General features: G+C 38.3%; 1 protein-coding gene across 1 annotated transcript in view; it reads left to right on the forward strand.

Annotated features, from left to right (window-relative positions):
- The window catches only part of LOC133620764 (SH3 domain-binding protein 5-like), a 34,690-nt gene extending 22,830 nt beyond the window's left edge, over positions 1 to 11,860 (forward strand). Inside the window, exons 5-9 of the mRNA XM_072915655.1 lie at positions 5,730 to 5,860; positions 5,993 to 6,035; positions 8,061 to 8,271; positions 8,331 to 8,558; positions 10,797 to 11,860. Of these exons, the coding sequence (XP_072771756.1) occupies positions 5,730 to 5,860; positions 5,993 to 6,035; positions 8,061 to 8,271; positions 8,331 to 8,558; positions 10,797 to 10,924 (741 nt within the window). The 3' untranslated portion in view covers positions 10,925 to 11,860. The remainder of the gene's footprint in view (positions 1 to 5,729; positions 5,861 to 5,992; positions 6,036 to 8,060; positions 8,272 to 8,330; positions 8,559 to 10,796) is intronic.
- Positions 11,861 to 11,882: the final 22 nt, after the last annotated feature.

An 11,882-nucleotide genomic window follows, 5' to 3' on the forward strand; every position in this document is an offset into this window, starting at 1 on the left:
ATCATCTATATATTCTGCAAGATGTTTGATGTTTGTCATTGACCACATCATCAATATACTCTGCAAGATGTTTGTCATTGACCACATCATCCATATACTCTGCAAGATGTTTGATGTTTGTCATTGACCACATCATCTATATATTCTGCAAGATGTTTGATGTTTGTCATTGACCACATCATCTATATATTCTGCAAGATGTTTGATGTTTGTCATTGACCACATCATCTATATATTCTGCAAGATGTTTGATGTTTGTCATTGACCACATCATCTATATATTCTGCAAGATGTTTGATGTTTGTCATTGACCACATCATCTATATATTCTGCAAGATGTTTGATGTTTGTCATTGACCACATCATCAATATACTCTGCAAGATGTTTGTCATTGACCACATCATCCATATACTCTGCAAGATGTTTGTCATTGACCACATCATCCATATACTCTGCAAGATGTTTGTCATTGACCACATCATCCATATACTCTGCAAGATGTTTGATGTTTGTCATTGACCACATCATCTATATATTCTGCAAGATGTTTGATGTTTGTCATTGACCACATCATCCATATACTCTGCAAGATGTTTGTCATTGACCACATCATCCATATACTCTGCAAGATGTTTGATGTTTGTCATTGACCACATCATCTATATATTCTGCAAGATGTTTGATGTTTGTCATTGACCACATCATCCATATACTCTGCAAGATGTTTGTCATTGACCACATCATCCATATACTCTGCAAGATGTTTGATGTTTGTCATTGACCACATCATCTATATATTCTGCAAGATGTTTGATGTTTGTCATTGACCACATCATCCATATACTCTGCAAGATGTTTGTCATTGACCACATCATCCATATATTCTGCAAGATGTTTGATGTTTGTCATTGACCACATCATCTATATATTCTGCAAGATGTTTGATGTTTGTCATTGACCACATCATCTATATATTCTGCAAGATGTTTGATGTTTGTCATTGACCACATCATCAATATACTCTGCAAGATGTTTGTCATTGACCACATCATCCATATACTCTGCAAGATGTTTGTCATTGACCACATCATCCATATACTCTGCAAGATGTTTGATGTTTGTCATTGACCACATCATCTATATATTCTGCAAGATGTTTGATGTTTGTCATTGACCACATCATCCATATACTCTGCAAGATGTTTGTCATTGACCACATCATCCATATACTCTGCAAGATGTTTGATGTTTGTCATTGACCACATCATCCATATACTCTGCAAGATGTTTGTCATTGACCACATCATCCATATATTCTGCAAGATGTTTGATGTTTGTCATTGACCACATCATCCATATACTCTGCAAGATGTTTGATGTTTGTCATTGACCACATCATCAATATACTCTGCAAGATGTTTGATGTTTGTCATTGACCACATCATCCATATACTCTGCAAGATGTTTGATGTTTGTCATTGACCACATCATCCATATACTCTGCAAGATGTTTGATGTTTGTCATTGACCACATCATCTATATATTCTGCAAGATGTTTGTCATTGACCACATCATCAATATACTCTGCAAGATGTTTGTCATTGACCACATCATCTATATATTCTGCAAGATGTTTGATGTTTGTCATTGACCACATCATCCATATACTCTGCAAGATGTTTGTCATTGACCACATCATCCATATACTCTGCAAGATGTTTGATGTTTGTCATTGACCACATCATCCATATACTCTGCAAGATGTTTGTCATTGACCACATCATCCATATATTCTGCAAGATGTTTGATGTTTGTCATTGACCACATCATCCATATACTCTGCAAGATGTTTGTCATTGACCACATCATCAATATACTCTGCAAGATGTTTGTCATTGACCACATCATCCATATACTCTGCAAGATGTTTGTCATTGACCACATCATCCATATACTCTGCAAGATGTTTGTCATTGACCACATCATCCATATACTCTGCAAGATGTTTGTCATTGACCACATCATCAATATACTCTGCAAGATGTTTGTCATTGACCACATCATCTATATATTCTGCAAGATGTTTGATGTTTGTCATTGACCACATCATCCATATACTCTGCAAGATGTTTGTCATTGACCACATCATCCATATACTCTGCAAGATGTTTGATGTTTGTCATTGACCACATCATCCATATACTCTGCAAGATGTTTGTCATTGACCACATCATCCATATATTCTGCAAGATGTTTGATGTTTGTCATTGACCACATCATCCATATACTCTGCAAGATGTTTGTCATTGACCACATCATCAATATACTCTGCAAGATGTTTGTCATTGACCACATCATCCATATACTCTGCAAGATGTTTGTCATTGACCACATCATCCATATACTCTGCAAGATGTTTGTCATTGACCACATCATCCATATACTCTGCAAGATGTTTGTCATTGACCACATCATCAATATACTCTGCAAGATGTTTGTCATTGACCACATCATCCATATACTCTGCAAGATGTTTGTCATTGACCACATCATCCATATACTCTGCAAGATGTTTGTCATTGACCACATCATCTATATACTCTGCAAGATGTTTGTCATTGACCACATCATCCATATACTCTGCAAGATGTTTGATGTTTGTCATTGACCACATCATCCATATACTCTGCAAGATGTTTGATGTTTGTCATTGACCACATCATCCATATACTCTGCAAGATGTTTGATGTTTGTCATTGACCACATCATCTATATATTCTGCAAGATGTTTGATGTTTGTCATTGACCACATCATCCATATACTCTGCAAGATGTTTGTCATTGACCACATCATCCATATATTCTGCAAGATGTTTGATGTTTGTCATTGACCACATCATCCATATATTCTGCAAGATGTTTGATGTTTGTCATTGACCACATCATCTATATATTCTGCAAGATGTTTGATGTTTGTCATTGACCACATCATCAATATACTCTGCAAGATGTTTGTCATTGACCACATCATCCATATACTCTGCAAGATGTTTGATGTTTGTCATTGACCACATCATCTATATATTCTGCAAGATGTTTGATGTTTGTCATTGACCACATCATCTATATATTCTGCAAGATGTTTGATGTTTGTCATTGACCACATCATCTATATATTCTGCAAGATGTTTGATGTTTGTCATTGACCACATCATCTATATATTCTGCAAGATGTTTGATGTTTGTCATTGACCACATCATCTATATATTCTGCAAGATGTTTGATGTTTGTCATTGACCACATCATCAATATACTCTGCAAGATGTTTGTCATTGACCACATCATCCATATACTCTGCAAGATGTTTGTCATTGACCACATCATCCATATACTCTGCAAGATGTTTGTCATTGACCACATCATCCATATACTCTGCAAGATGTTTGATGTTTGTCATTGACCACATCATCTATATATTCTGCAAGATGTTTGATGTTTGTCATTGACCACATCATCCATATACTCTGCAAGATGTTTGTCATTGACCACATCATCCATATACTCTGCAAGATGTTTGATGTTTGTCATTGACCACATCATCTATATATTCTGCAAGATGTTTGATGTTTGTCATTGACCACATCATCCATATACTCTGCAAGATGTTTGTCATTGACCACATCATCCATATATTCTGCAAGATGTTTGATGTTTGTCATTGACCACATCATCTATATATTCTGCAAGATGTTTGATGTTTGTCATTGACCACATCATCTATATATTCTGCAAGATGTTTGATGTTTGTCATTGACCACATCATCAATATACTCTGCAAGATGTTTGTCATTGACCACATCATCCATATACTCTGCAAGATGTTTGTCATTGACCACATCATCCATATACTCTGCAAGATGTTTGATGTTTGTCATTGACCACATCATCTATATATTCTGCAAGATGTTTGATGTTTGTCATTGACCACATCATCCATATACTCTGCAAGATGTTTGTCATTGACCACATCATCCATATACTCTGCAAGATGTTTGATGTTTGTCATTGACCACATCATCCATATACTCTGCAAGATGTTTGTCATTGACCACATCATCCATATATTCTGCAAGATGTTTGATGTTTGTCATTGACCACATCATCCATATACTCTGCAAGATGTTTGATGTTTGTCATTGACCACATCATCAATATACTCTGCAAGATGTTTGATGTTTGTCATTGACCACATCATCCATATACTCTGCAAGATGTTTGATGTTTGTCATTGACCACATCATCCATATACTCTGCAAGATGTTTGATGTTTGTCATTGACCACATCATCTATATATTCTGCAAGATGTTTGTCATTGACCACATCATCAATATACTCTGCAAGATGTTTGTCATTGACCACATCATCTATATATTCTGCAAGATGTTTGATGTTTGTCATTGACCACATCATCCATATACTCTGCAAGATGTTTGTCATTGACCACATCATCCATATACTCTGCAAGATGTTTGATGTTTGTCATTGACCACATCATCCATATACTCTGCAAGATGTTTGTCATTGACCACATCATCCATATATTCTGCAAGATGTTTGATGTTTGTCATTGACCACATCATCCATATACTCTGCAAGATGTTTGTCATTGACCACATCATCAATATACTCTGCAAGATGTTTGTCATTGACCACATCATCCATATACTCTGCAAGATGTTTGTCATTGACCACATCATCCATATACTCTGCAAGATGTTTGTCATTGACCACATCATCCATATACTCTGCAAGATGTTTGTCATTGACCACATCATCAATATACTCTGCAAGATGTTTGTCATTGACCACATCATCTATATATTCTGCAAGATGTTTGATGTTTGTCATTGACCACATCATCCATATACTCTGCAAGATGTTTGTCATTGACCACATCATCCATATACTCTGCAAGATGTTTGATGTTTGTCATTGACCACATCATCCATATACTCTGCAAGATGTTTGTCATTGACCACATCATCCATATATTCTGCAAGATGTTTGATGTTTGTCATTGACCACATCATCCATATACTCTGCAAGATGTTTGTCATTGACCACATCATCAATATACTCTGCAAGATGTTTGTCATTGACCACATCATCCATATACTCTGCAAGATGTTTGTCATTGACCACATCATCCATATACTCTGCAAGATGTTTGTCATTGACCACATCATCCATATACTCTGCAAGATGTTTGTCATTGACCACATCATCAATATACTCTGCAAGATGTTTGTCATTGACCACATCATCCATATACTCTGCAAGATGTTTGTCATTGACCACATCATCCATATACTCTGCAAGATGTTTGTCATTGACCACATCATCTATATACTCTGCAAGATGTTTGTCATTGACCACATCATCCATATACTCTGCAAGATGTTTGATGTTTGTCATTGACCACATCATCCATATACTCTGCAAGATGTTTGATGTTTGTCATTGACCACATCATCCATATACTCTGCAAGATGTTTGATGTTTGTCATTGACCACATCATCCATATACTCTGCAAGATGTTTGATGTTTGTCATTGACCACATCATCCATATACTCTGCAAGATGTTTGTCATTGACCACATCATCCATATACTCTGCAAGATGTTGTTTGATGAGATGTAGATAAACACAAAGTCCATTTAACAGGTGATGGAGGCGGAGCAGAGCAGAGTCCACAGCGAGGCGGAGCACAAGAAGACGGCGGTGAAGCACGACATGTGTGTCAGTCACATGAAGCAAGTGGAGAAGAAAGTCAAACGCTCCATCAGCAAATCCAAGTTAGTGCAACATCTTGTTTGCAGCGGCAGTGGGAGGAAGAAGGTGGCCTGATGAAATCCAGATGTTTCTCCTCTGCCAAGGAATGTGGACTCTTTTTCCTCCTCACTTTTGCTCTCTTGCTCCCTCTGCAGGCCATATTTTGAACTGAAGGCCAAGTATTATCTCCAGCTCCAGGTACCTCAAATATTCAACAACTTACATTGTAGTGTTTGTTGTCAGTCACATGTCAAATATTCAACAACTTACACAATGTTGTGTTGTAGTTTGTTGTCAGTCCTGTGTACACATGTCATATATTCAACAACTTAGACAATGTTGTGTTGTAGTGTTGTCAGTCACATGTCATATATTCAACAACTTAGACAATGTTGTGTAGTAGTTTGTTGTTAGTCACATGTCAAATATTCAACAACTTAGACAATGTTGTGTTGCAGTGTTGTCAGTCACATGTCAAATATTCAACAACTTAGACAATGTTGTGTAGTAGTGTTGTCAGTCCTGTGTACACATGTCATATATTCAACAACTTACACAATGTTGTGTTGCAGTGTTGTCAGTCACATGTCAAATATTCAACAACTTAGACAATGTTGACCTGATTGTGTTGAATGTTTTACTTGCTCTTTTCAGCACTTCTGACCTTTTCCCTCAACTATTACTGGCCAAGTTTGAATGCAAAGTTATGTTGCATAGTAGAGAATTAGAGTGTGTTGCCTATGTGCTGCCTCATTGTAGTCAGAACACACACATTTGACTATCACTTGTAAAGCTGTGCCTAATGAAGTGGGATAATGATTGAAATATGTCAAACATTCACAACATGAACTTTTCATCCAACTTGCAGTCTTCCAAACAAACAATAATTAGCTGACACTGTTAGCTGGGATGCTAATCATTTACACCAAAGTATGTGTCAGGTTCAAACACCGAACTATCTATTAAACAAGACAAGAAGCAAGGAATCAAACAGAGACAGGATTCAATTTACCGTATTTCCTTGAATTAGCGCCGGGGTGGTAATTAATTTAAAACCTCTTCTCACTCCGGCGCTTACCAAAGGCATGCGATACATTTAGGCCTGCGCTTATAAATTTGAGTGTGATGAAAGGATACCATCATGAAAAGCACATTTAATTAAAAAAACGTTATTATGGTCTTACCTTTACTTATAAATGAAGTCCATGCGCTGCTCCTTCTGAACAAAAGCATGGATAACTTGTTTATAGAAGTCTTCCTTATCTTTCTTCAGTCTCTCTGTCTCCATGGAGATCTTCCTTTAAGTATTACCTCCTGCTTCCATTGAAAGAAAACTGTTGTAATCCTCCATGTTAAAAGTGCAAGCGAGAGGAAACAAATAAACCATCGCTGCTAACTGTTGCTTCTTCTGCAGCCGAGTAGTCGCAAGAAGGATCACTAGCGCCCTCTACCAGCAGGAGGCGGGAGTCATTTAATGACTCATATTTGACACACGCAGCTACGGTATATTAATAAAACATAGCTGCTTACTGTTCTTTTTAGCATATTTAATAGCTTGGACCTTCAATCCTACTGAATAGCTCTTTATCTTCTTCCCTTTATGCCATTTTAAATGATTGAAATTAGCCTCCTCCATTTTGGAAAATGACGAGTTTGACCCGGCGGTAAAACAAGGCATATGCTAATTATTCTGCGAAACGAGTTTGACCCGGCGGTAAAACGAAGCATGCGCTAATTATTTTGCTAAACAAGTTTGACCTGGCGGTAATACGAGGCATGCGGATAATATATACCCGGCGGCAATTCAAGGAAATACGGTAGCTCATGAGGAGAGCTGCACCGCCGCTCTGAGGAAAGGGTTCCACGCCTCCTCCTTTATTTAGGCTTTCCCTGATTACATAGCTGCAGCTGCTTCTAAGGGGAGGGGTCATAAACAGTTCAAACAAAGAGGTGCTTGGAGCGGTGTCAGGTTTGCCCCCTCTCTGTGTGTAGATTTTGGGTCCTGATAAGGTCCTTCCTGTGGCTGTCCAAGGTCTGAGAAACCGACACCTCTATGGCGCATTCCATCGCACACAGTGGAGGTTTACAAGCTGTCTGCCTTTTGCTAGTTAAGATCAAAGACAGCTTTTGTCTTCGCGCAGGACAACCTGAACTCATAGCAAACAAGTTGTGTGATAACTTACGTACGATTATTCTGATTGTGTTTGGACCAAACTGTTTCAGGAACTGAAGCGTCACGTAGACGAACGTCAGGCCAAGCTGGGAGCAGCAAAGGCCGAGTATCGTGCGGCCCTACGCAGCCTGGAGAGCATCTCCGAGGAGATCCACGCCCAGCGCCGCTCCGTGGCCATGGGCACCCGAGAGCGAGGCGTGGGCTCAGAGGGCGACGGCGAGGACGTGGACAGCTTTAAGATGGATTCTGACGGCCTGTCGAGTGAGTGGTTACAATGTTTATTCTTGTTGTTCCTCACCTTCATGGTTGTTGGCACGCAGTGGTGTCGCTGTCAATGGATGACACTCACAGTAGCAGCTCAGAGGAGGACGCCGCCACCACGCCCTCCCTCTCCTCCTCGTCTGGTGCTGGCGCCCTGGAGGAGTTACCCAGCCCGTGTGGCGCTCACGGCCCAGACTCACTGTGTGCTGGTGGGCATGGCTCACCACTCCTGGGCCCTCGGAGCCAATGCAGCGGGGCGTCCTCTCCAGACTGCGACCAGGAGAGAGGTGTGTGTGTGTGTGTGTGTGTGTGTGTGTGTGTTCATTTCTAATCCCTTACCTTCAACATTTATTCTGCTTCAAATATATGTCATGCGCTCACAAGCCACACGTCCAAAAGAAGAAGAAGAAACAAATAAATACAAACATTCAATTGAATAAATACCGTATAAGTCGCACTATAACATATAGAACATGCTACAATCTGTCACTCCTAATCGCTAAATCCCATGAAATCTTATACGTCTAGTCTCTTACGTCAATGACATCAATAATATTATAATGTGTTCATCATTTCACACATAAGTCGCTCCTGAGTATAAGTCGCCAAACTATGAAAAAAAACTGCCACTTATAGTCCGAAAAATACGGTACATGCACCATTTAAAAAAATATATATGAAGAAAAATGTCCATGTTATATAACACTGTTCATGTATATATACATGTATACAGTATTTGGTCATGGTCAGGATAAAAATGGACTGAATGTGAATTGAAAGACATATCTAAGTTTAGTCCAGATTGTACATTTAGTAGAAAGTATGGTTGAAATAACAAATACGTTCAGACACATATATCAAAATAAAGTCAGTCAACACACATGAATATAATGTAGTTACATCAAATATAGAAGATTAATGACATTATTCTAAGGTTCAAACCTTAGTAAAAATATTGTGCTTTTTTATATTTGCAGTAAAAATCATCATTATTAGTTAGCATCATTTTATTATATTGATAATAGAAGTGGAGCACTCACTGGTACGGCTGCTACTTTTTCACTTTTAATACCAATATTAAAGCCTTTCGTATTGGCCAATACCGATGTTAATCCAATACAATATCAGCACGAATCATACATACTTTTTTTTTACTAATCAATCCAACAAAACAATACACAGCAATAGCATAACAATGCAATCCAATTCCAAAACCAGCAACAACCAGAATAGCAACAAACAGAGCAACCGAGAGGAGACACAAACATGACAAAGAACAATCTAAAAGTAGTGAAACAAAAATGAATATTATCAACAACAGTATCAATATTAGTTACAATTTCAACATAGCAGTGATTAAAAATCCCTCATTGACATTATCATTAGACATTTATGAAAAAGAACAATAGTGTCATATATACATACTTTTGTTATAACAATGGCAGGAATAAAAAAACAGTAACCTTATGCTGTCTTTAAATTGAAGTGGCGTAGTAATTGTCTTTTGGCAACACCTTGTGCCCCCCCCCCACCCCCCAAAACAAACAAACATGAAGTTGATCTCATGACGCAGTACGTTGAATGAGGCGTGGACACATTTGTTACTGGATACTTTTTAATACCCCCTGTGTAAGTAATGTGCAACTAGGATGACTTTGTACTGTTTTACACTGCAATATTGTTCCATGATTGTGCTTAGCTGTGGTGTAGCTGCCAGCTCTACAGGGGTCGGCAACCCAAAATGTTGAAAGAGCCATATTGGACCAAAAATACAAAAACAAATCTGTCGGGAGCCGCAAAAAATTAAAAGCCATATTACATACAGATAGTGTGTCATGAGATATAAATTGAATTAAGAGGACTAAAAGGAAACTAAATGAGCTCAAATATAGCTACAAATGAGGCATAATGATGCAATATGTACATATAGCTAGCCTAAATAGCATGTTAGCATCGATTAGCTTGCAGTCATGCCTGATTAGCACTCCACACAAGTCAATAACATCAACAAAACTCACCTCTGTGGAAAGTTTGGTGGACAAAATGAGACAGAAAAAGAAGTGGCATAAAACACGTCCTAGAAAGTCGGAGAAAGTTATACATGTAAACAAACTACGGTAAGTTCAAGGACCGCCAAAATTAGTAGGACAAAACGGCGCTCGCCAAATACTGGAATCAGTGAAGCATGTTTAATATAAACAGTGTGCTTTATAACAATTAGGGAGGTTTGTGTCATGTTTGTCCTCCTACAGAAACCATATTAACACAAAAAATAGATTTTTTTCCACCCTCATCTTTTTCCATTTTTCATACATTTTTTTTTAAAAAGCTCCAAAGAGCATGTGGCTCTAGAGCCGCGGGTTGCCGACCCCTGGCCTAGCATGTCATCTTTTCTAAATGACTTGACTAAAATAGAAGAAAAAGGGACACCCCTCCTCTCTGCCTTGATTGAATCATGTATTTGAGACACTTGTCATTTAGGGCTATATGAATAAACATTGATTGATTGATTGATTGACCTGCAGGGGAGCGAGCAGAGGCGACGTCAGAGCTTCACTCGACTGTCGCACCAACACAGAAAGCAATGAACTCTCCTCCGCGACCGCCGTTCTGCTGCCAAACTGCGTTTGACCACAGCAAATCCTTGCCATGACCATCAGCCTGGCATCGTGATGACGTCAGTGGCTAGGACTTCATCCACCTCCTCTTCTTGCGCGCCACCCTGTGGTTTTGTGTTGTACTGCAGGTAAAAATGTTACAGGAAGGGAACATCATGGGAGTTACACACATTTATTGTGATTAGAAAACATGTTTTTAATGACATTGTAGTGCGAGAGCAAATGTTTTTTTAATGCTCGTATATCATTATATAGTGCAGCTATGCTATATTTATATTCTTGTATGTGTTTAACACAGAATAAGCAATAAACTTGTGTTTCATGTCACATTTTCACTGCTCTAAAAGTTTCTATGAATTGAACTAATGCATGCATACTTGAATGGACATTGTTCCATTGTCGTCCATACTAACTTCTTTTATTTACCAGCTGTTATAATGTCATTTGCTTTTGCAATCTCGCCACTCCAACACGGCAAATCAAACCTTTGCATCGTCTCAAATGTGCAAATCAAACCTTTGCATCGTCTCAAATGTGCAAATCAAACCTTTGCATTGTCTCAAATGTGCAAATCAAACCTTTGCATTGTCTCAAATGTGCAAATCAAACCTTTGCATTGTCTCAAATGTGCAAATCAAACCTTTGCATTGTCTCAAATGTGCAAATCAAACCTTTGCATCGTCTCAAATGTGCAAATCAAACCTTTGCATCGTCTCAAATGTGCAAATCAAACCTTTGCATTGTCTCAAATGTGCAAATCAAACCCTTGCATTGTCTCAAATGTGCAAATCAAACCCTTGCATTGTCTCAAATGTGCTGCTTGCAGAAATAGGAGCTGCCTTCATTGTTGACGTCACAGTATTGTCAACACTGGCATCGAGCTGGAGGTTTTAAATGTGACAGAATGTCCGAATAGATCATCTTGAATAAACTACTCTGCTGATTGAAAGACAAACATCTATGTTAAGTAATCGAGACAAAAAGTATCGTTTT

This window comes from Nerophis lumbriciformis, linkage group LG21 (genome assembly GCF_033978685.3).
Source record: "Nerophis lumbriciformis linkage group LG21, RoL_Nlum_v2.1, whole genome shotgun sequence".
Taxonomy (NCBI): domain Eukaryota; kingdom Metazoa; phylum Chordata; class Actinopteri; order Syngnathiformes; family Syngnathidae; genus Nerophis; species Nerophis lumbriciformis.